The following is a 27,275-nucleotide window of genomic DNA, read 5'->3' as shown; positions in this document are numbered from 1 at the left end:
ACATTCGGTTTTTGTGTATATTGAATACTTCCTTTTCTGATAACATGAAGGTTTGAATCACTCCAGATTTTACAATTGTGTCTATTGAGAGTATCATTCAAGCAAAATGTGCACTCACCACTGAAGCAAACGTTTAGCAGTAGTCGGGGCTGGTTGGTAATCAAAACTTACATAATCTCACAATATTCAATTCATCGGTCTAGACCATCTTCATTCAATTTCCGATGAAATTGAATTTTGTATAAATAAAATTTTTTTAATTTTAGAACTTTTCAGACCGATGCTGTTGATAGTTCAGTTAAAGTAGATGCATGATGGATAGTCAATGATGGATTTTGGGCAAATTTTCCGAAAACTTCGATATGAGTAAGCTCCTCTAATATCCTAAGTTGATTTCTTTTTTTATTGGCCACAGAACTGGTTTCTTCAAATTTCTGTATTAATTTCCTAACATAAGAAAAATTAATGTTCGTTCCAGAATGTCGCTGACGAAATATTTCTAAGATTCGAAAAAAACAACGTAACTCAGCACCATAAATAAAAACGATTTCAACCCGTTCCACTATTGAATAAACCATGAATCAATTAAAAATTTGCGAGAAGAAAGACGAAGTGAAACTCAGATAACAAACAGGATTCGACGATTCACTGAGTAGGAAGACATTCATAAATACCGATAAAAGAAAAATGCCTCATTGTTTACATTTAACATTATTATTAATTCTTTGATAACAATATGCGTCGAAAACGTGAATATTGTTTGTACGCTTGTATGGAAAATAATGAACACCTAATATAAAAAATTATTAATATTGAGTGGTTAATCTTACGCTTTGATTTAATTACAATAAAACTTTTAATGAATTATCAATTCTATTACTTATTCTTGATTAAAAACCATTTAATTTTACACCTAGGTGTCTTATTCATAGATTTTGCATTTTAGGCATTACCTGATCCATTTAAGGGTGGAATTCCAGAAACATTAGTATCATTGAAAAGCTTATTGAAAATGCTTTCAGGCGATATAGCGCAACCATGCTCGTACTATTAAAAAAAAAATTACTTGAGGTGGCTGGGGTGCATTTGATAGAGGGTAGAGTTCATCATGCCCTTAATCATCTTTCCTCATCATATTATGGTAGACGTGTTTTTGGATTTTTCCATTGCCCGCATAATTTTCAAGATAAGGCACTTATACTTTTCAAAAACCCGCTCTGTACTTACAATAATTTTTCCTAGGTTTTGAATGCAGTGATAGATTTGTCACCGAAGAAAGGTCGCGACAAAAAAATGTTATTTTTAGTTAGTATTAACTTAGAAGAGTGTGCAGTTCCACCGCTTTAACGACCCCTACCTGTGTGTGAGGTTTTATTAATAAACAAAATAAAAGGAAAAATGACATCGACTCTCCAAGTCTGGCAGGAAAATTTAGGTCATTTGGGTTCAACTGGGGGCGCTTCGGCTCACCAGGTTCGAAATTGGGACCTCGGTCATCCAGGCCTGACCAGGGTACCCCAGTTGTCCAATTTCGAAAGGGGGACCCTGGGGATTCAGGTCTGAAAGTGTGACCCCGGCGATTCCTGGAGGTCTGAAACATCATCAAGTACCTATGCAAAGAAGATCTTGTATTTTATAGAATATACAGGGTGTATCATTAAAAAAAGCAAAGTTTACAGTATTTTATTACTTCCTAATGCTCGTTTGTTTCGTTTTACCTGTATTTTTTTCTACGATTTACCCGAAGTACCACTTCCAGTTCAACTGAACCAAGTTTTAATCGCGATTGCGCAAAATTGGCCTAAATGGTTTTTTATATTTTGTCTTCAACCATCGTTGGTTACGACCCTATTTACAAAATGGGAAATCTGTTCAAGTTAAACAAACACTCTGTATATCGTCGGGAAACCGTAAAAACGGCGACCAACTAGTAGTTATGCCTTGCTCTGCTGCACAGAACCCCTGCGCCTATAAAATGGTGTTACATTTCTTGTCGCCGATCAGTCAGCTTACAGCAGTAGTGTTAGTTGGAATTCGTTTGCAGTACACAGATTTGTTAAGTCTTCTCGCCGTAGTTTTATAACTGTTCAGCACTTCGACATGGCCACTTACGCTGCATACAGGCACATCGAATTGGATAAAGTGGGACATGGTAAAAAGAGGTGAGAGATACCATTTAGATCTTCCTGCGGCGCCGCGCTGGATCCCTTGATCAATACCGTTTTAAATGCGATTTTTTGGGTTTATTTGTCTTGGGTTGAATGAAAGAGGCATTGACTTTTCTCCTCGGTGTAATGTACAGTCCCTATTTACGTTTTAACAATTAACTTTGCCAATTAGTCGTGTAGTTGCAGGGGAAACCCTATGCAATGCCGGCAAATTGCTATCACCTACAGACTGCATTTTACTTATTAGTCACATGTTGATGCTAGAAAATTGAGGAAATGCAAACGGCAGGATCTCTATTTTTAGTCAAAATATTTTGTTTCACATCGTTCCTGCATGTTGCATTTTTCAGAAAGTGATTTTATTGCCATAAAAGAGTATACGGTTAAATTAATTTAATGGTATTTGTGGCAATAGCTTCTAGAAATTTTAAATCGGGTTGGAAGAAAAGGTTCTCGGAAAAGTTTATCCGGTGCCTTTTACAATTATTGTTAGTGTGGGATTGACCATAAAGTTATTTCCTGCTTTGGATGGCCGAGTATGATTTAATTATTATTAATTGGGTTTTCGGGTTATAAACGATTTAATATATTGGAATTTTGTAAAGATTGTAGGACGATTGTTAAGACTTGCAGAATTCTAGGCCAAGTATTAATATTTAATAAACAATGATAAAAATATAAATGTTTTTCTCTTATTTTTTAAAGATTGCTTATGCCAATTTAACTAAAATTTTCGTGATTTATTCAACTGTAGTTCGTTAAGAAATTTCAGGAGTGTACCCACGGGACAGGTTCGTCGGAATTTTACCTAATAATGGAAACGCTCGGTAGATTTTTAAAATTTTCATTATTATTTCGAATATAGGAACTAAAAACACAACTTTACGGCCCCTTTCGAGATTAAAATTTAAATTTTTAATTAAAAATTAAAAACAAACCGCATGTAAAATGTACACTTTACGGTTCCAATCTGTTCGTTATGCATTTGTTGTTTATAAAACTCGAATCCCTTATGGACTAATTACATTCCATTAATTGAACTATTGAATGTGTAAAATTATTCAAAACAGCTACCACCAGCTAAGATGCACGAATCTAATTTTTAAATTGTGGCCGAATTCTTTCGAAAATATGTTGAATGTTTTGTCATTTTTTTCGAAAATTTCTGTTTCCACATGTGCACTATAGTGAATTTTAGATACTTTTTGAAAATATTGGGTGAAAACCCATGACGTTTGTGAGGATGAATACATAAATCTCAAATTACTAATGACACATGGCATCATCCATAGATATTCTGTTACGTACTTCTCCATTCAAATTTACCTTTTAGCTGAATTCATTATATTTAATCATTATTTTTCCCTGAGGGAAAACTCATGGTCTTATTAAATGATTCTATTATTATGCATTTCACCTTTAAATAATTAGGCTTCGAGAAAAACTCTTAAAAATAATATTAAAAAATAATGTATGTCCACTTTATGTGTTTTCATACATTAATTATTAATAACCTCGCAAGTTCATTTGAAAAGTCAGTATTATGATGTAAGTGTATGAGAGGGTATGCGTATAAGCTTGCTTTTGAAACACGCGATAACAAGTTTAAAGCATAACTGGAGGGTGTGTTTAATGGTAGTACAAGTGCTTTACGATCTATAAAACTGTAATTTTTTGTACCTATACCATCAACGTCGTGTAAAACAAATAGATAGGCATTAAGTGGTTAAAACAAGTACTTGCATGTTTCAGAAATTTGTGCAAATGGAAAATTGAGATGTCATTCAAGTCAAGTCAGTTTTTTAAATAACGCGGAAAATAAAAATCTTTACATTTTATAACTAAAAATTTTCATTTTAAAAACTTTTTACCTACTACATTTTATTATGTTAAGGGCATAACCCTATTTAAATTTGTTCTGATTTTTCTCATTCACCTATTTAGTTCCACGATTATGTTTGCCTCTTTATTCTAACCTAAATCCACAAAACCTAATTATTAAGAATAATTACTAACTGACTTGATTGATGTAAGTAATAGGTTAAAGTTTTAATGGCCTTATCCAAATTTTTCGTGGCTTCTGGCAGATTTTTTATGGTGACGATTAATCTTCGAATACGCTTATTAATTAAGCGGAAACCCAAAAGGAAATTATATGGGAAATAATAAGTTACAAAGGAAAACATAAGTATTTGCCTTTATGCGTGTCGTGTTGATTCGTTGAGGGAATTGAAAAAAGTATGAAAGAACCGATGCTTACTAAACATTATATTATAGCTCCTAAAATAATCAAAATTTTTAAAAGATATGCATCAAAACTAAAAATGAATTTCTATTATTACCGCGTATATTGACTTTTCCATTTTATCGACACATCACACTATTGGTTCATGAGAAAAAGAGAAACTAGAATGGAAGTAAAGCGAAATGAACTGTTAGTTTAATACATTGAAAAATCAAAGAAACCAAAGAAAACAAAAATTCAGTGTATTAAAGTATCAATTGTATATGTTTGAACGGTCTTGAAGAATTTTCGAAAAAGAATTCGTTATGTATCTCCATTAACGTAGAGTGTATGAAAGATGCACTAAATGTATTTTGTATTATTGTTTATAATTTTTGTCATTATAACGCAATTTCTGCTAACTTTAAAACGATAAGAGTGATAGTGATACAGCTAAAATTAAAGTACAAAACAGGATTTTATCTTAGTAATAATGGACGAACTAAGTTCTAAAAATGGATTTTTCTTTTAGTTTATTCTTTGAAATGACCTCCATTTGCAGCCAAGCGAATGTTTCTTGAGATATTTTTGCACGTTTTTTTGACCTAGTTGATAAATTAGCGTAAACCCAGGACTTCAATTTTTATTTTTGTTTAATAGCTGTAATTCTAATAGAACAGTGCTCAACGTGGGACCAAAAGTTTAACATTTTCAATTTTGAAATTTTTTTCTACTTACATTATTTTTGAATTTATAACCGTTTTCGGGCTATTTGAGGAAATAACAATTGCATGCGATGTTAGTATTAATCTGACTCAAGTTCATACCTTTTTTTTATATATATTTTGATAGCGTGCTTGGTTCTCGTAATTATGTTAATATAAACTTTTTCTATTGATTTTTAAAGTTCTATTCATTATTCACATTACTCTTCGTTAATCTTTATTTGTTTTATTACGTATTATTACACTTTTACTCTTAAAATCAGAGCAGTTTGTTTTTAAACAGCGCTTGCGTATGTGATCAGGAAGCATTATTTATCCAATTTTTCAATTATCAACAATAATTATTGTTAACTGTTTTTATATATTAATGATACTTTTTAATTTTATCTTGCTTTTACAACGACTTGGAAGTCCAGCATACTTTTTGATTCATTTTATTGATAAACAAGCAAAAACGCTAATTTACTTTAAATTATGCTCAGCAGCCTGCATTACTTCCAATTAATATTCAAACAAAGTAACTGTTATTTTTCCTATGCAAGGCTTGTTTAATCGTTCCAACTGCAACAATATCAAATTAGAAAGTAACGTAATATACTGGTGATGTTTTTCTTGATTCTCGATTCGCTTTAAAATGGTGGAAGCAAGTCAATTTTTGAGAGAAGGATATTGGTTTTATGATAAAAACATCCCAAAGTTATTAGACATGCAATAAATGTCCTCTATTACTACAAGAAGTCTCTTTAGAGATGTGCAGGTGGTCGGTGGTAAGGACTATATTTGTTACACATTCTCGAACAAGTCCTTTCCACAAGTATCTAAATTTCAGTTTCTAAAGATTGGAATTGATATTGTATTTGAAAGTCGACACGTAATATTTAGAGTGAGTACCTACATAGTCATTTCCAACACTTAAATTTGTGTTCAGTAATTAAGACTGAGAAAAAAGGTGACATTGTGGTACAGTATGCAACACGTCAGCTTCCCATAACATTAATTCTCATTGAACAGTACTCTAGTAGTCCATCCTAATTTATTTCAGTTTCTGTTGTAATCAAATAGATTCTACCAGGTGGTTAAAGTACATATCCTCGGGAGGAAAACACAATGGACAAAAAAAAATCAATTGAACAAGTTGATGGCGCACCACAAAAAGCTCAGGACATAAAGCATAAACGTTCAGTTATCCGCTTATTGACGCCCTGTACCTATCAAATCATCATACACGTAACTTATAAAGTGAATATATAATGCGTGATAAACTCATATTTTTAATAAGGAGATTTTATACTCAAGCGATTCGTATCAAGTCTTTGAATTTAGTGCTGAAATAATTTACCTAGGAAAATTGCTCGATAAATTTATTTCATCTGATAAGTGATTTTTTGGGGCTCGGTTTGGCACTCCTTGAACATCCGGAATTCGTGTGCAATGGTTGGTGACTTACTACTGTTATAAAACAATGGCGAGGATGCCTCGAAAAATCAACGGCGTGTAAAGCATCACTTATATACCGACTAGGCAAAACAAATTACCCGTTAAATGGTCAGTCTTGTGTACTACTTTATTTTCTACCATGATTTTTATTCCAAAAAATAATAAGGTACTAGTGCTTCTCCATTCGAATCGGAGAAACTCAGTTTTGCAATCTAAACAGCGGGTTGATTGATGTAGTCGTGCATTCGAGAAACTTCTCGGTATAAGTTTATTATCTCGCAAATAGATTAATTTATACCGAGAAAACAGCTAGTGCACAGATGCTGATTTGAGGTAAATATCGATTAAATCCGGTGAAGATTATTTAAATATCAAAATGGTATTTTCAATTGCTAATTATGGATAGTAGTACTTGCTTTCTGTCACCCGTTGCCTTAATGTGTTTGTCAACACTTCACATTGTGATTAAAGTTCGTAATCAGTATTGGCCGTAATTGGCATGAAAGCTGACACTACAGACATACTTGGATGAAATATAATGAAAATATGCATACAGCTAAAACAATATAATTTTATACGTACTCAACCTACTTCATTAGAAACTCCTTAACCTTGGCCACATTTCTATACCGCACTTGATAAAGAGAGGAAAGAGTGATCAATCAGTCACCTGCCCTGGAACTCCATTCATATTTAGAGGTTCTTTACGTAATGAATCTTTCATAAGACAGTTCTTCACACTTTTATCCATCAATAGTGTTCGTCCGGCTGGTGAAGCGGATTCATTTACATAACGTCGGATATTGAGAATAAGAACGGTGTTTCCTAAGCATGATTTTTGTCCCACGTTGCTATAAAAAATCAATCGGTCGTTTAGCTGTTATGTATGAAATTCTTGTTATTGTTCCAGAAATGAAATTCCGTTTAATTATACGTTCTGTTAAATGTTACTAAACGTTACTAAACAATTCCCTGTGGTTGAATAACTCGGGTTAGAACCGGCTAATTTGAAATTGGTTTCGAAATCTGGTTTGCATTGCAACTAAATATGCTTGAGAATTGGAATTTTTAAAACATACTGTGCACGGCATAAAAAAGTTTTATGAAATTGTTGGTCACAGGGGTAACACACAACTAAGCCGGATTGATACCAGACCTCAAGAAAACCATAGATACAAAACTTTGAGCTACACATACATAGTATATTCCCCCAAATTATTTTTAAAAGTTTCAAAATAACTCTTTATTCTGCTTACTATCACCTTGGCTACAGGTAAAGTAGATTAATTGCTAATACATAATACTTATAAGGAATCTGTACTGCAGTGCGGTGTTATTAATTATGGGACATCCTTTATATTTAGTGGTAATTTTAAATGAGTATCGGATCGGTCGCTTTCCAAAATTCAGCTGTACCCTGTGTTCGAAATTCCACATATAGAGATGGAAAACTAGTTAGAGACAAAGTTGCGTTTTACAAAAATTCGTTAATGTCCAGTTTTAACATTTTGCAAGATCCTCTTGCTATTTAAAAATAATCCAAAGACATGCAAATTCACATACAATACATGTATAATACACCTATATGGTCTTTTTACAGCTCTTTTTTTTCAACGTTTTTTTTTATTACAGGTAAGGATACTTCCATGCCCGACATTCTTTCCACATCGAAGAGTAATGGTAATTCATTCCCTAAGTATTTTTGTTGTTCTCTGGTGATAACTTTTCAGGTCTTATGATGGAAATGATGTTTTGATTCAAACAAACTGAGCATTAAAACTAGGAGAATTTATAACTCTGAAAGCTCAAAGATTCTGTAGTAGTAATCATTACCAAGTATTAGTATCATTACGTTTACAACGACTGTTATTACCCATTAATCACTGTTATTGACGGCTGCTGTAAAGAATGAATTTTGCGGCTGTAAAATAGACCTTCTCCTATACGGTTTCCGTCATTTCGAAATTGTGTGACGAATCTCTAACAACTTATTGGTTTCCACTTTCTTTATCTTACCTACACGGCCCTAATTTAACGCCAAATCTTCGTCAAGTCTTGAGTGTGAAGTCTCATTAACTATCTATAGGTTGATGTCTAGAGAGCGGTTTCTAATGACCAAGCAAAATGGAATATGAGGTAGTTGAAACTTCTTTTTAAAATGCATTTATGCCTTTCGGTGAGAAATGATGTCATTCTGATATAATCTAACAAAAATAATATCATGTCAGCTGTGTGCATTGAATTCTTAAACGTTGCTTTAATAAGAACCGTTATCAGTCTGATGAGCTTTGAGTTCGGGCGTTTCTAGAATTTGTAATTACTTTAATAATTACCACGAAACAATCAATAATTGGGATACACTTAAGTTGCCGTTACGAAAACGGTAGGTGCTCCTGGTGGTACCACAATGCAATGTAAAGAATTTCAACATTCTGATATCCGTTCATTTAACATTTCAAATTTTGTTGCCAATTTGTTCTGGTACTATGTCTGCAATGTTGGGTCATTTAGGGTCGAATTTTTAATCTCTTAAAACGATTACCACTAGGATAAATACAATTTTATATTTTGGTAAACAACTACGAGTATAAGTAGAGTCTCTTAGTTTTGATTATAAGGTAATCTCACTTTATAGAATTTGGTATAATATATAGGAAGTTTCTATTAAAAAGACCCAACTTTTGCTTCCAAAATGCAAATTTCATTTATTGCTGAGTACGCCACTTACTTGTTTAGAAAAATTGCAAAAACTTTTCATTTATTTTTTCCTTCTAGCTGTCGTAATAAAGAAAATAAGGATACGGAACCTTGAGATGGAACACCTGATACATATTTCATAGCAGTCTCAATTTTATATTAACCTTCTTTTACAGCCTTGTACGAATAACTTCCCTTGAGGGTTTGCAGCAGACATATGCGCGGGTATGTGCATCTGTTTAGGGTTACTATATTAAATATTATATCAATTTCTTGCCGGCCATGGCTGGCAACCATTCTCCCTTTTGCTTGACAGTCTTCCGCCGTTCGCATTAGTAACTTCAATACAATTTACGCGATAAAGTTGAGTCGGTCTCGCCTTGTTTTTCAATATTATAATCAGTAAAAATAGTTTAGTAAAGGTAAGTGTGTGGAAAAATTAATAAATTTAGTATTCTAAACATTACTGATCAAAGTAGTTAGTTGGATAGATACATTTTTCTGTTAACAAGTCTAAGAACCAGTCTAAACTGATTCAAAATTGTAATATGCTTGCGCAGACCTCGAGCAAGGTTATTTATTTGCGCATGCGAATATTCCCTGGTGTGGATTAGTCATACCAAACATAAATTCCCATAAGAATCACACAAACTTAAAGTATCAAGAAATCGCGAATGCTCAACATTCACTAAATTTATAAGTGTCGTGTCACTCCTTTACAAATTACCTCTGGTAACTTGTCACCCATTATAGATAAAGCAAAATAGTGAACAATCGATAAACTTTCAATCACGTCAATTAGCTCTAACTTACCGCTATCAAGTAATTGTAGTCCGCCCAGACCAGACGTATCTCGTGCAGAAGAAAGTGTTGGAACATTTAACCGATAGTTTAAAATCCTTGTCTTCTAGTAAACTATTCAAATGCTGCGACAAGAATTTCGTTTCGATACTGTCAAATAATCTCTTTTGCAAGGAAAGTGTTTAAGATTTATTAACCTTGTTTCCATGCCATCAGTGGATACCCGCATGGCATTCGCGGTCATGAAAATTAATCTTTAAATGTCCTTATTTACTTTTACTGATTCTAAAGACTTATTAATTTTGTATTTTGATGGCTACATCGTGAGGAAGGCGCGAATGTACATTTATTATAATTTTCTCTTGGGGACTTTCCATAAATTGCTTTTTAGCAATAACTGCGAGAAATCATGCAACTTTTTCTTAAAAGAAGTTTATACGAAGAAACCAATTTGACATACTGTTCTAACGTTGTATTTATAATAGATCGCTTCTCGATCTGATTTTATGGCTTTAAATTCTCTAATTACATTTCCTTATTGCTCAGAAATAATGCGGATAAATGCTTGATGTTAATTCCTTGTAAAATTCCATTATCTGGGTCGTGGAGGGAAAAGTTTAAATAATTTACCAGGCGGCAAATAGCTAATACTTAAACTAGACGAAACGTACGATAAAACATGTTAATAGATGAAAGCAAACACTTAGCTTAATTAATTTAGAATTGATCATGTTCACACAAGTGAAGTTTCTTTTGCACCTATTTTGGGATGGTGAGAGACATAAATGTCAACCACTGTGATGTTGATACGAGCATAAACTTTACTTTTTGTTGTTTTCGTATTACGTCCTAAATATAGCAGGCATTAAACCTCAAAGAACATTAAAATCATATACATTCCGATAAGAATGATCATAACTTTACAAATAATAAGTAAATCTCGAACAGAACATTTATTTTCCGCCAGAAATAGTGGAAGTTTGGAATTTTTAACGTTCACGCAGAAGCTAGTACAATGAATATGAAGTACGTCCTAAATTACTAACTGGAAATTTGCAAGCATATCTGCTTTGCGGTCATTCAACTGGTTGCAATTGATTGTTATAGCTAGATAGAGAATGAAATTGAGCATAAATAACCACAAAATAGAGCAGATAATTGAAGAAATTACGCAAAAATTGAAATTTGGTTTTGAAATGCGAGTCAAATCCAACATGCGGAATAAATTGATAAAAAACTTACCTATTTTTGGACAGAGTGACTGTAAGTGTGTATATACATATGTGTATATGTACCAGTGGAACGCCCGCAAAGCAGATATGTTTGCTAATTTCCATTTTAAAATTTTATTACTTTCTTTAGATTCATCGTGCCTATTTTTGTGTAGACACTAAAAAACGCTAAACTTAATATACGATATTATAACTTGGAGTGGAATAAATGAAGTTTTCCAGAAATACAGAAGGGACCAATAGGACGCCATGAAGCCATGAAAACTCATGTATGAATACCAGGAGAAGGTATTTAAAAATTAAAAATAGGCTTCCAATAAAATAGTTATACAGGGTGTCCCTGAAAATGTAGGCATGCTTTCGGATACATATGCAGGGTGTCAAAATAACATGACAAGTTCCTATAAAAAAATTTTCTACAGACCCTCCTTACCAAGATATACCACCACCTTGTATATGTATCTGAAAATATGGCCATATTTTCCGGAACAGCCTGTATATCTACGTATAGTATAACGATGCAGGGTAGCCAAAACTCTTCAAGATCATTCAAGATTTAGATATGCTCTTCCAATTACCATGAAAGTTCTTCAACACATACGGAATATGGGAGATGCAAAAATACTTTATTTAATACATTTCACTTGGTGGAAGATCCAGTTGTGCAAGACCAATCTCTTGATCTTGACAAAATTTGTTGATAGACATAATTAAAACTAATTACATGTATGTGTATAAAGAAGTGAATGAAGATAATGGGTAATTACGTGAACTTTATAAATACGAATAGTCACGAAAAGCTTGAGCCTCTTATAACTTACCTGATTTCAACCGTTCGTGAATTGTACTATTTAACTTTTCCCCAGATTGACCCCAAAAATATAAAAATCTCAGTAACGTTATAAGAATCTGATGTAGTAAAAAATACATTAAATTATTAAAAACCGACATTTCCTTTTGAGCTGTAGCAATTCTAATTCTTATTAAAAGCTGATATTATCTCCGGGCTTTATTCGCTGAAACACTCGCATTATGTTGATTCGGAAACAAATCTGCACATCTTACTCTCTATAATCTTAGTAGTGATCATCGCTTTATCACTGCTTAAGATCTGCATTTTATTGCAACTACTACACGTTTTTATTTCGAATTCAATATGTACTCTAACCATAATTACCCACCTGTCTTTTCAACCGGAGATATTATTGCCCTTTCACACTTACGACAAGCAATCTTTCGATTAGATCTAACAGCTTTACAACTTGAATTTGCATTGCACCTTCACGATCGAAATTATTATCATTAACATTAAACTTTTAACGAAATTTGGACTCGAGTACTTTCTCTCAACTTAGGAACATCCACTTTCATAATAGCTGACAAATCCGACATTGATTTGATGAGTTGTTATTATTTTAACACGATCCAGTGATGGTCAATTCTCCGGGTAAAAGTGATAGTAAAGTGGTTTAACGCGTATATAAATTAGATCACTGCTTTGTCTAGGAAATGTGTCTTACGTGCAGCCTTATGCAAGTTAATGAGGTAATTGTATATTTAGGCTCAGTTTTCTATAGGCAATGAAACTTTATTCTTGTATATAGATTCCTTTGAAACCATATTATTCATGTCCTAGAATTACATGGGTCGTATAAAGTGATTTAAATTAATGATCATGTTTCCTGTAATCGATTTTCTCTCTTTTTTTATTGAGAATATCCAGGAATTCACATATTGATGATACTTTTCCAGGAGGACATTTCCACACACATAATCGCACACACACCCACCCCCACCTGCAAGTGTGTGTTTCGAGGTTGTTTAATTTAATATTTTACTCTTCTTCCTTTATGGCATATTTAATAACACTTTTCGGCCCAGTAACACACTTTCAGCCGTTTTCATTGTTATTCTCTTCGGCTTTACATAGGGCCACAATTCAACAAAACTTTAAATTTCATTTGCTCGGTACTATTGGTGCATACAGAGTTTTGTATTGTATCCAAACTGGCACAGGGGCTTTTATTGTCTGTCCAGTAAACTACTTCCTGGATCCTATATTTAAAGGCATCAATATGCTTTGATTGAAGGATTGATGCAACTCATAATTTATTAGGCTTTGATTAGGTTGAAAGCTGAAAGAAGTAAGTGCCTCTTTCATTAGCACGAGAGTCTCACTAAAAATAGAACAGAGGGAAGATCTTGGGTTTATGTACCTTTGCCCATTGGAATTTTTCATTAAGAATAGTTATATTAACTGAATAGGTTTCAAATCAATTGGCAAAACTTGTAAGCTTTTTCCAAGAAAAGTGTCTTTTTTGCTCGTATTATTAACTATTCCAAGTCATTTGCAACCTTTTCCCCAACAATTCGATCACAAGCTTTCTCAAAAACTTATTTATTGTTGATTATTGATTAGTTGATTAATATTGATTTGAGGTTTAAGTCACTAAAATTGAACAAAGCTTTTTCAAAATTTTCATAAAAAAATCATAAATTAATGGATTTAAACTTATTGCTATTTAACACAGATCAGTATATTCCGTAGTATTTTTAATAACTTTTCTGAGAAATTTGCTATAAAAAGTTCATAAAAACCCAGCATTGTATTGACGTTAAGAATCAGGGTATTTTCAACTCTACCTTATTAAAGGCCCTAATCTGAAATGTATCCCTCAATGTCTCAATTTTGACTCAATTCGACTCAAATTGACTCAAGAGGAGACTACAGTTTTGAAATAAAAATATTGTTATTAACTTATGCATATTGTTTATTTAAAAATAAAAATTTTATGCATGTAGTAGTTTCTATAATTATTGATTATAAAATGAAGATTTTATTTTCAGGTCTCCTCTTCATCAGCAATCTTCTGGGTAAGTTTGCTACCATTCTTTTATTTTAAAAATTATGTGATATGGAGGTTTAAGGTAATATCTGAAAACCTTCTTTAAAATTAGTCAAATAAACGTCGATAGAAAGTTGCTTTATTAGCATATCTGGGAAAGAGCTTCTGTTTCGAGATACGGAGTTTCAATTATTCTAATATTTTTTTTGCACGTAGAGTTATTGAGATCTTTCGGGTATCTACTTTTTGGAACGTCTTTAGGATGTTTTTCATCACTATACAACGTGAAACTTTCTTTTTAGATTCACACAGTTGTCATACATAAGTCACTATGGTTTCTTTTTTCTTCTGCGTTATTTTTTACCATTTTCATTTTGTTTTGTTTTTATCAGAAATACTCAATAAATTTTATTTGGTAACAAAAACAACAATAAATAATCTGAAAATTTCTTAAATAAAACTTTAAAATACTTAGAACACTTTTGCTTAAGTCTTTTCAATGTAGCGGTTGATTCTTAACTCACTAACATATGACGCACAGTTCTTTTATTTACCCGTTTTATGAAGCAATATCAGTGAAATAGTTTTAGAACGATATCCAATCGTTTCGAATACGTTGTTCATCCGTTAATCCATGGAAATGTTATCGTAAGCTTATACTGAGATGCCAACAAAAATAGTCGTATATCAGAGTCTCCTTTATTTGAAAATCTAGAGGGTTGCGACTTTGTATTTTAGCGATATCTTTGAGATACCTTCTAGTATGATGTCAAATTGTACAACGTTTTCTAGGTTTAGGGAAATCTTAAACTGACCCTCTGATTTTTAATTGCATTCTTAACTGGCGAGTCTTCCAATTTTTCAACGATAAACTTTTAATTGTGCTTTTTGAATAATATATAATACACGTCCATTAGGCGTTTTTGTCCATAAGTTGTTTTTAGTGTCCCATAAAATGCCCATAATGGTGAATATTCCGTGTAACGGCATATGCTACTTTCTTACGCTTTCTTATACGAGTATATAGAGATCTTGTTCTTTATTTAGACGTCAAATGGTTAGTAAAAAAACTAACATGAATGCTTGAAAAATGTTTTCCAAATATTTTTAATCGTAAAGGAAGAAACTACCACTACCACATGTGAGTCGTTTTGTGATCAATTTTTTCAGATTGTTCATACTTTCCTCATTTACGTTAAATGATTTCCTGAATTGAATTGCAGTTTCATTTTTTTAGCATGAAATTGAACTTAACTAGATTGAAACCTTTAATGCAGTAATAATGTTTAATATGTATATCCTTAGTTTAATCTGCAACATATACGTGTACAGGATATTGAAACCTTCCTTATAGTCACTGAATAGATTTATCTAGAGTTGTAAGCAGACTCGATAACCGCAATTGAAGCTCTTAGCGTGTAACTTCATTTTAATTGAACATATCATTGAACGACATGCATAATAATTATCAGACGTCACTTTACTTTTATAATCGATTTTCTGTTGGAATCGCATTATAAAAATATGAAGCGTCATCCGCCAATAATTTAATCTTCACCAAATAAACTAAATTAGAAGGTTTCACGTATGGTGGTGGCACTTAGAAGGTTTGATCGAATAAGGGTTGTTGACCGGCCTACTTCATGTCCAGTGGTAAATTTAAATACGACCTTTCCTATTTTACTATCAGAATTTATCGCCCTGTAAATGTCTGGAAATGTCTATTTATATAAGAACATAAAGACGTTTGTATAGTGAAACTATAATAGCAAAGCAGATGTGCTTCAGGCCAAGATTTAAATATATTGGATATGATGAATATATTGGAAGTGATGGAGGAAATTACATTACGGTTATTATAGGAAAGGTCGATTGCGCACCATCCTTAAAGTGTCGTGCAGAATTTAGAAACTTAAACAACGCAGTTTGTTCTGATCTGTTTTACACGACCTGCTAGGAAAAAGGGTAGAGTCTGTGCCATTAACTTTCAGGGTGATGTGGAATAGTTCATCAAAGGCAGTTTACTGTGGCGGGTATGCGCTTAAGAGATGACCGACTATGACGCGGTATCTAAGATGTGTGTCAGCCTTGTATTTATTGTTTGTTTTGATGAATTTGCCATTACATTAAATAAGACACAAAGGGCAAATGTCTCAGTTAAAGATAATATGAGCATCATTTTTTTAATAATAGGTACTGGATTAATGCAAAGCAGAGAAATCTAGAGAATAAAATGTAAAGTTAGAAACATGAAATAACTTATAAGACTTGCAAGTGCAAGACTCTTGTAATCAAGTCTCACGCGGATTTTCTGCAGTTTTGTAAATTTGGACTTGGTCTTAGTGCTGTTTTTTCAGATAATTCTAGATAATTTTGGACTTGATGTTGAACTTCGTGTAAGACCATGACTAATATTTTTTTGTTCCTCCCTATCCTATGTAAAATAGACGAGTTCCACATTTCGTATTTTCCCTTTCTAGAGTACGTAATCGTTCATCGGAAATCTTCCAAGCACTCTGCTCTCCAACGGACTCATCTCCAAAATCAAATACTTTCATGGCTAGACGGGCTTCCCAAGGCAATGATTCTTTTCAAAGGCTCTTTGGCGCACCTGACAATCGTCGTATTCCACCAAGAAGAGGTTCTTTAACAAATCAAGGTAAGTGTTTCTGTTGTGAAGATTACAAGCAAGTTATTAAATTGTAATCTGTTAATGGCAAAGAGCAGATACGATTATCTTAGATTTATTAATTTTCACATCATGGTGTGCATTTTTAACACATGATTCCATTACTTGCTTGTTTCACATCCATATCGACACACTGTGTATATCGACACCCGGAAATGATCGGCGTTACTCCGGAAATAGATGTCTGATTCAAAGTGCATAAAGTCCAGGAAGAGGGTAATCCTCATTACTGAAATAAAACCAGCAGGAAATCGCCTCATTTATCAGTACTATGTGTTGGGCTCAAGAAGATAAACCGAACTTTTAACGTTAAATTTGCATTTCTTTATCGCATATCATTAATAGACCATTAATAATAATACTTTCATCAGATACGAGACATGCATTATCTGCAGATTATCTGCAATAATAACAATGATTTATCGAGAACATTACGTATTACAGTAATGTTAAATGGTTCGCAATTCTCCGAGTATTTCACCTATATTTCATCCATGATTTTTTCTATTCTTGGATTGTTTGTACGGCTAAAGCCGTACTTTCGCTTAACAAGACGCGCATTAAATTAGACATCTTAGGCCCGAATAGAATCGTTGTAAAGGTGTGTTTAAGTAACAAATACGTCTTAACGATGGCCTGCAATTATTATGGCAGGTAGGTGGGAAATCATTTATCATGGCTGCATTCGAATAATAATTACTTAAGGAAAAAAAGGTACGTTATATCGTACACACAGCTATGCAGCTTTCCCTTAAATCAAAAGCCGGCTTTCGGTTAAGTACAAGGTAATTCTGTAAATTTCAATACCTGCAAATAATTGGGCGCGTTTTTCCATTTCGACTTATAGAAAGCTATGATAGCTAGGTCAACATTATCATAATCAAAGGCTTAATGTATTCATGCTTAGAAATAAAATTGTTTTGTTCAGATAAACCATATTTCTCAAGAGCCATGATTTTTATTTTTAAATTTGCAGTTCTGGAAACGGATTAGAATGAGTGATGTTGATTTAGTGAATATCGAATATTCTCTCTCTCCCTCTGGTTATCTAACATTTGTCTTTGTTGCGCAATGATATTTTTCTATTTCGCAAGGTAAAGTTCATCAAAAATAAATCCACAATCCAACAAGTTCAATATAATACGAACGAAAAAAATCAAATGCTTTTTTGTATAAGTAGCTGAGGGTTCTAAGCAAAAAAAAGTAGAAAATATAAATTACCCAATAAGTGAAGAAAAACTATTCGCATCTCTCTGAAATAATGCAACTTCACCGGAGATCATATTGGATTATATTGGACAAAGGAGTATTCTTAACTGTATACTTCAGTAATGGCAACAAGAGTATCCAGTCAACTCTCAGAGATTGTAAACTTTGTCACGCCGACGACTTCGTATTAGAACATGACACACTCTTTCTGAGCAACTTTTTAGAATAGTTGAATCAGTAACGATTAGATGAATCGCAGGACATCATTACCAATACTCACATTTGTTAAAAGCATGAAAACTTGGGAAAAAAAGAAATTGAAGTCTGAAAACTTCCATATTTTCACATAGACTATTAGTTTCATCAGATATCAATTTTCGTCGAAATTTGAAGTTAGACAAGTTGATATGCTACAAATCTGAATTGATTCAATGAATAGTGAATATGTAATAATTTTCTGGAAATTTCCCATATTTAGTCCATTTTTTCCAAGACTTTTCAAATTATAAATTGCGATCATATTGAACAGACCTGCATACATATTGAATTAGTAACCCAAGAAATGAATGATAGTTATATCATTCATTCATCAATGAATTAATTATTCAATGTAAGAATCATTGCATGATTTATAGTATTATGCACGTTTTACTGCAAGAGGAAACTTTAAAACAACAAACAGCTACATTAAGTTGTAAAACCTAACACTTGTTGGACGTCCTGCAATTAAAAAGTAATTACTCGTTTGAATTATCTTTAGAGTTCCAAGAGATGATCTAAATAGCATCCTAATTATTACATTATACCTCTCGTGCAGTAATAGACCCGTAACATCTGGTACCGTTATTAGCGTTTTTGAGTGAAATTATTTCATTGACCCAGAGGCAATTATTTTCGTACACATTTTTTGATAAGGTCCAGTGGTCATCCGGTGCACCATATTTCCTATCGGCACTATCATTAGTGACATTAGTACTTGTCGCCAGACAAATGAAGAATCACTGATCTGTTGAATGAGAAAGGCACTGCGGTGGAAAATAAAAAAAATATAAATCATAAATTCTTGGCTATGCCTCGGTAAGCAAATATGGTTTCACGATGGTTCGGTAATACCAACCAGAAACTTAGTATTACAATGGGAATAATGATGGTAATATGCGAAAAGCCACCTGCCCAAGTTCAGGTTTGCTGCACTTGAGAATGTAGTAATCTTGATTATTATTAATGATGGGCATACGAGTCTTAAGAACTGGTTTACCATTTCTCAATCATTAGCACGCACACGCATTTCCACTTAATCACTGATGAGACTTTGAAACTCTGCGTAATAAGGTATTTTCTAATTTTAACCGGCGCTATTATAGTAGCAATTATGCAGCCTATTTGCCGGTAAAAATTTGTGGTCTCATTTACTCTCTATTAGAAATTTTCTTTAAGTGGAAACCGAAAGTATCAAAACACGGAATTTGAACATATTAAAGTAATAACGCTTCAGAAAAATTTTTCATGAAAAAAGCGATCATCGTCAGGAAAATCGATGAATCAAGTTAGTGTCTTCCATTCGTGGTATTCCTAAGATGCGACGGAATCCTACATCCTAGGGCATTCTAAAACATGCAAATGTGGTAGTGACTTGCGTCTCAAATATAAGATATTATAAGACAATAGCATGATCATAACGGTGGCTGACCTACGACGTGAATCATGAATATGATTTCTCCATTTGACATCATCTTTTGTTTGCCATGAAATATTCCTAAAAAAATCTTTAATTAATCTTTGAAACGTAGGCATTTTTCGAACTGCAAAGAAATTTCACTTGTCCTACATCTGCCAACTACCAAAAACTATAAAATGAAATTCCAAAGGAAGAAATAATAAATATTTGAATGGGATTGAACTACGAAGTTGAATAACGAAGTCCTGTCATTGAGAGCCATGGGCGAAATGAAAGGGGAGAAATCGAAAAACAATTTCTTCTTCCTCGGATCAAGATACAAAATGTCATAATGGGGCCAGCTCTGACTGCCTCCTTTAGACCTAACTAGGCATTAATATAGTGTACCACTAATGAAAGATTTCAATAAGCAAAGTAAATTTGCAAATGAAATAGAGCTTTTAAGGACGTACATCAATGAAAGTTGACAATATATATATATATATATATATATATATATATATATATATATTAGAATATCATCACATTGATTCAAATAGAGCCTTGAATGAGAGGACCCGATCTGACAAGCCCGAAATCTGTCCTGAATCGGATTACAACTTTAGGCAAGTATTTCGAGTTTCAGATATAATTAGGTAGATTGAACAGTAAAAGTTATGTTTTTATGAGAGGAGCATTTTGTCTCTTTAATATTTAAACATTTTCTTTACTTCTGAAAATAAAACATAAAAATTGAACTCACTCTTTCCAGACTTAACTTATATATTGAGAGCGCGAAGTACGAAAACAAGCGAAAATAGATGGATTGAACTTTTCTCTTCACTTGTCTTATCCAGAAACAGCTGAATCTTCATTTAATATTTGAATCTGTTTGGCGAACTAAATTTCCAAATTTGTCCTAAGAATCAGATCCAATTAAGTGATTTGATGATCATTCGGAGTACGATTCTGCTTTACTTGCTAAATCTAAAGATAGCTGATTCTTCACTAGTCTTTGCAAATATTTGATCAGAGAAATTCACACGAGCTAACCAAATGATATTATGCTTTATTTTTTCTTCCGGAGACTGTCGAAGAATCTATTTATTCCCTAATATGTATTAATAATCAGGTGACATTCTTATGAAGAAATCTTGCAACTTTGTTTCAGTTCAATAATTAGAGTAGCGCTATTCTGCTTCACTTTCTTCACCTAGCGACAGTTGATTCGTCACGATATTGTGTGCATATGTTTGATTAGAGCAATTCATAAATATTTACTTAGAATTAGGTTATTTATCGTTAAGGAAACGTATATGGTTTTGTATGAATCGAAGTTGTGCCATTTTGCATTACTTACTTCATCCAGAGCAGCTATATGTTAACTTATTTGAAGAGAGAAACTTCCAAATTTTCAATAACAAAATGAATCTTGCGTATTTGGTTCAGATAAATACCGTGTTACTGTCATTACTGCCTTCATTCAAAGATACCTGGATTTTCTTGTAATTTTTACATGTATCTCATGTAAGAAATTTCCATTTTTTTTCTAAGACTCAAATCACTTCCTATTGAAGAAACTGGGCAGATTATGTTTTCATGAATTGAAGAGATAAATGTCCTGCTTTATTTGCTTTTCTAAAAACCTCTGACTAATATCTCAAGTCAATGTTATTCCATATTTTAAGCTAAAAATGTTCATAATCCAAAATATTGAGAAAAAAAATTTTAACTAGAATTTTATTTTTTGCAATTCTACATATTGACTTTATTAAAAATATTATTTAGCATGTTTAATTTCTGATATATTAATTTTTTAAATACGGACTTGGATTATTATGTAGAACTCTGGAAATAATTTTCTATTCCCTCTTCGATAAGGACACGTTTAACAAGTTTATGTCAACCACTTTCAATGCAACTATTGGGCAGTTTGTTTTTTTTACTTACAGGTTAGTTGGTTGTTGTATAACGTTCGAATTCTTATTAATGCAATAAAACCTTTAAGGTTCCATTTTAGTACTGATTGGTAATTATGAACTTAATTAATTTCATTACAATGTAAGTATTGTGCATTGTTTTAGAATGCAAGAAAGTGCCAATCATGCAAAGCTAGCAAAAAATGCAACGAGACACCCACTATTATAACTTGAGAATGGTAATTCCAAATAAGTAAAGTAATAATTAGAAGAAGTAATGAGTGCATTTATCACTTCCGGGGAAAATCTCCAAGTAATTTTTTAACTAACCTAACTAGCGACTACTGTAAGTTGTATTGATTGTGGAGAAAGATACATTTTAAATCCCAGAGTTTTTATTTAATTATTTTTATCACTTATTTAAACAAAATTTCATTTAAAAAACTTATTACTGTGAATGAAACTATTTTTATCATATTGGAAGTTTAAAAACGTTATTCACTTCTCCATCATAATTAACTATTGGTTTTAGATATCCTTCGAGAAGAAATCCCATGGGTTTAGGTTTGGAAAAAATCGTGACAAAGAAGTAAATTAATTTTACCCTATCCTATGTTTATCAGTATAACAAATCTGTTTATTGTGTTTATTAGTATAATCAATCTATCAGTATACTCAATCTGTTTTTAAAAATATTTCTTCTACATTCAACCAATCTTTGACTATCCAACTGAGACAGTGAATCAGAAGAATTAATCTCGATTTATGTGATATTACAACATAAACATTTTTAAAGATGTGTCTACCTTTTCTAGATGTAAATCACAGAAACCCCGTGACTGGAAATGGAGTGTCTTCATGGGATGCCAAGCCAACCAAACCGAAAACCAAAGTGTTCAAAGGTTAGTAAACAATGTATGTATTAAAATTACCTATCTATATTTTAGCCATTTAAAACAAGACTGAAATGAAAATAAACGACTTTTTCTAAAATTACGGAAGTACTCATAAAGAATCGCAAGAAGTAAAATAGGTCGCTTATACACATTACGAAGATAAAAGAATCAATTGTGCACCAAAATAAACAACACCATGAATGAGAGGTTTCACCTGTTGCAATGTCAATAACTGTATTTTTATTAATGTTTACTTGCGAATAGAAGACACCGAAAGATATTTTCCGCTTAACTGATTGTTATGCTTTCTGAACTCCTGTCACACGTCCTACATGTTAAGATATTCTTGAACCAAAGAAAAACGTCGATCGTGTCTTCCATCTGAACTCGATATCAATTTGAATTATGTTCAATCTCCGAAAATAACTTTCTTGATTCCGAAAATAGCATAAATTTAAATAGAAAGATGAAGAAAGGAAAACACCCGCTAAATATTAAAAACATTCGTCATTAAATTTTATTTTAGTTGAAATTTTTACTTCAAAATAAGGCTGTAGACTATAAAGATTTGTGATGCATTATTTAACTTAGCGGCATCCGAATGTAATATGATTAACACGTTAACATCCTTAACCGTGAGCCATGAAACTAAGGTGATTGAACTGGGTTTTTGCATTAATTGTTAGGATTAAATTTTAATAGAGTTGAGATGTTCGTTTTAACAGGGTTAACAACTCTTAATAATAAATCATTTCACAAAAAATTTGTTTATAAAAGCTCAATACAACGGAAGTATGAAGAATTTCTTTTTATCCAAGACGTGCAAAACGAAAGCAAACATTTTTAAATTTATTTTTTTAGAATCTTTTGGTTTTGTTAAATAAAATAGCCTGCATATTTTCCAGGCTTAACTCGTCCCGATTTTTTTCTTCAGAGCTTAGTAGGTCATATCTTTTCCTTGATTTCGTCTAGAAGACAGTTAAATATGTTTGTAATCTAATTTTTTGTCATTTCTTGACATTTAATTCAGTTTGTTTTGATTCAAATCACTTAAATTTAAGAGTTTTACAACCTAACAAAATAAAAATGTAGCAGGCAATTTTAAGTCTAACACCTTCAGTCGAAAAACATCTTCAATACTTCTAAATTGCTACTATATACATAAAATTTATATAGGAATAACAGAAGCAAATATGGATAGTCTCTGTAAGAGACAGCACATCCAAAAGATAAATTGCTCTTCTACCACGTTTAAGTACATACAAGCTTGAGATGTTCGAAGATAGAGAATAGCAGATTAATAATGTATCATATTATATTATTCAAAGCTGTGAGCAAATAAAATCTCGAATGCGAATATTTCCTATTTCGGTCAATGGATGACAAATGATATATTTCATCTATTATATGCATGTATGCAAACGGGAAAAACCATTAGTATGTTATTTGTATACCTAACGTCAGTTTAGATGATATACTGTGCCACTGTTCGCAGTGGCAATGTGGGCATGAGGCGAGTGATGTTCGAAATACCAGCATATATCATCCCATTTACTTTTTATTTGTAAAGCAGTAAGCCATAAATTCTTCATTTTTTTCTCTACCAATTTCGCTTTAACACATCAGAACATTCAGGGCAAAATATTGTGGTCTTCGCAGGGTATTGTGGTCCTAAGACCATAATATCCGACGATTTTCTTCACCAGCGTGAATTTCCTTATCTCCTAACATCGGGTACATCAGCGTTTCTTTTCAAATTATCTCCGGGATATAATACCGAATGATTGCATTAGTATTCTCTAATCTAACCTAGTCTTTCCCTTCTTTAATCTTTTAATAACACTCACCATCTTCTCTGTATGATTGATCTCCACGTCATATCTATCTCGCACCCTCTTTTTCCTAATATATTCACCAAGTTCCGTCATCCCTGCCCACAGGAGGATGATGCTTAGGTATAAATTCTACATCACAATCATCTGTACTCACGTTTCCTCCTTTTGTGTCACATCTTCTACCCTCGATTGTACCATGCCTCCCATTATTTCCCCCATTCACGCTACGGTTTTTTTTTTGTAAGCTCTTATAGGAAAATAATTTGTATTCATTAAGGAACTAGTTGGAATATGGAACCGGTTTAGTTACCGATTTAAATTTCAAAAACTGTTACTTTGTTAAAATTCGATTTTTTAATGATATTCATGATTTTGAGGTTTTTAATATAAGTGCAGATCCAAAAGTGCAGCGATATACTGGGCGTTTGGCTGTATACCTAGTACTTAATAACCTTTTGCTAAACGGCGCAGATTACCTTGAATTAACGGCATTACTAACTTATTCCTTCATTTTCAGAACGCAATCCTGTTACCGGTGAAACCTACTTAATTCCCGTATCAACAGACACTCCGACCAAATTGGACAATAACTCCACGATTTACATTAAGAGCGAAGCAAGAAATGGAAATATCTAAGACTTCTGGATTATGGATAGTTTCAGTGTTAATGACTCCTATTCTCTGTTTTCCTAACTTGCAATAACAGTCAATTGAATTTTTAATTTTTGATCTTTAAAAGCTTTTTCACCAGTATAATTTCATACATTCAATTTATTTAGACAAGCAGTATCCTAGATTTTTCCCTTGGAGTACCTTGTACAGTCATATGAACTGCTCCAAAACTGTAAACTTATTCATTTTAATATGTTTATGTTATAGTAGTGTTAATGATAACTATTTTTTTCCACTTTGGAGCAGTATGTATAACCAAACCTCTTTCTTTCTGCTGAAGGACAATTTTGTTTTCTTGGAATATGCTCCTAAAGTGTGCTTATATTTTAAGGGTCGGATCTTGGTGGATCCGCAACAAATGTCTGACCCAATATAATCTAAAAATACGTCCTATTTTATTATAATACGACCAATATTTTTAATTGGCAGCTTCCAAGAAGTATTTTCAGTGCACTTATTAGCCTTTAATAAGGACTGCTAAAATATAACGATTTAACACGGTTAGATATACATGTATTTATTTGATAATTCGAATTGTTTTATTGTAATTGTACGTAAAATACTTTAGAATCACGAAAGTATTAATTAATTATTGTTGTTTATAACAAGTAGAATTTATATAATATACAGCTTTTAGTAAATTTATTTGATTTTTTTTTAATTTCACATCGGATTTTTTTCACTTTCATTAATTCCCATTGCACATTTTCCAAAATAAAGCTTAAATCATTGTCGTCCTAATCTGGAGGAACCATTCATTAATATTTGTGAAAGGTCGTTAGTGGAGCGTGCACACGGATAGCCTTACTTGAAGCTTCTAAATTAAGGGTCAAAATATTAATGGACTACCAGTTTTAACTGTAGGCTAATTTACATAAAAATTTAGAAATAGAGCCTAGACATTACTCAGCTTTCTATACAGGGTGTCTCAAATTTTATGACGCAAATAATCTTAAAATCTCGAAGAGATAGAACATTTTAAATTCAATAATTATGAGATGTGTCCCCCTTTCAGAAGCGTGGGGCCGGGCCAGGCCTAGTTGGGCCTGGATGAGGAGGAGGGACTTAAAAGGAACGGCTAACAAGAACGATCAACAGGGTGAAATAAAATATATGTTTGCCCATTAATTTGGGTTACATTTACTTTATGTCTTAAGTTTACAATAATAAGAATATGCAACGGCTCCTGTATAGACCCGCTCACTTTCTTTTCTAACTTTACTCTTCCTATCAAACGTTACTTTTCTCATATCATCATCCTTGTTCTAGAATAGATGTTAAGTTATCCAAGAAAATCCATTTTACAGAAAAAGAATGAGTCAAAAACTCTAAAAGTAATTGAAATTGTACAATACGAAGATTCTATATTTTAATTTTTAAGGCGGATTACAAAAGAGTACGTCAGCACTCTTCGCTACCTTTATCGACACTCAAGAACTTCGGAGTTGATTCGAAGTGTTTTTTTTTGTGCTTTATTCAATAACTGAATCTGCTATCCTCTTCCAGGTCTAGACTATGAAGAAATATAGAGTTAAAAATAAGAAGACAAATGAAAGAGAGCAGAATCTTCGTCTTTATTTATGAATGTCAGCCCTGTTGCTTCAGGGAAGTTGGAGGTGAAATGAGATTAAGCTGTATTAATGTAATGACTGGTGTTAGTTTCTCATATATTTTTAATCTTTATCTCAAACGAGAACCATATCCATTAAATTGTAGCGAAACTAATGATTTTAGAGTTAGTGCAGATTTTAATGACCGAGACTAGTGCTATTCGAGAGACCGTGACGTTACCGTGTTCACATGTTAAGTTTAATGTATGAAACAGTACTTAATAATTAGAAAAAGTCAGCGTACTAAGCTCTTTCTTATATCGACACTTTCAGGCAACTTTTTGTAGTTTTGACAATGCGAACTTCTTGTACGTTGTCATTTAAATTCTCATTAATTTCTTTCATAGTTTAGATCTGACTTTTAAGAAAACTTATACACAGATTATATTTCAGTTGCAATAATTTATAATAACGGACCTGTGATTACAGTGATTACAGTAGTAGAAAAGCCTTTTGGATATGGGGGATGGTAAAATGATTTATGGCGTTATTTCAAAATCCTTAATAAACCATATCGTTAGAGTTTTTGTTATAGAATTTTAATGGTATAAACATTAGTAGAAGTAAGAAAATGAATCGTTCATCATTAAGTCTAGAAGAGTATAATAAAACGATATCAATGACATTTCATTTAAAAAATGCACATCCTATAGCTTTA

The 27,275-nt window shown here is 32.5% G+C and overlaps 1 protein-coding gene across 1 annotated transcript; it reads left to right on the top strand.

Moving 5' to 3' along the window:
• Positions 1 to 1,989: 1,989 nt before the first annotated feature.
• LOC136410972 (microtubule-associated protein Jupiter-like) lies at positions 1,990 to 25,648 on the top strand. Its single transcript, XM_066393363.1, has 4 exons — positions 1,990 to 2,162; positions 16,611 to 16,789; positions 22,420 to 22,506; positions 24,853 to 25,648. The coding sequence occupies exons 1-4, from the start codon at positions 2,101 to 2,103 to the stop codon at positions 24,969 to 24,971; spliced, it is 447 nt and encodes a 148-aa protein (XP_066249460.1). The 5' UTR covers positions 1,990 to 2,100; the 3' UTR covers positions 24,972 to 25,648.
• Positions 25,649 to 27,275: the final 1,627 nt, after the last annotated feature.

This window comes from Euwallacea similis, chromosome 9 (assembly GCF_039881205.1).
Source record: "Euwallacea similis isolate ESF13 chromosome 9, ESF131.1, whole genome shotgun sequence".
Lineage (NCBI taxonomy): Eukaryota > Metazoa > Arthropoda > Insecta > Coleoptera > Curculionidae > Euwallacea > Euwallacea similis.
This window is presented reverse-complemented; position numbering and strand designations above follow the sequence as displayed.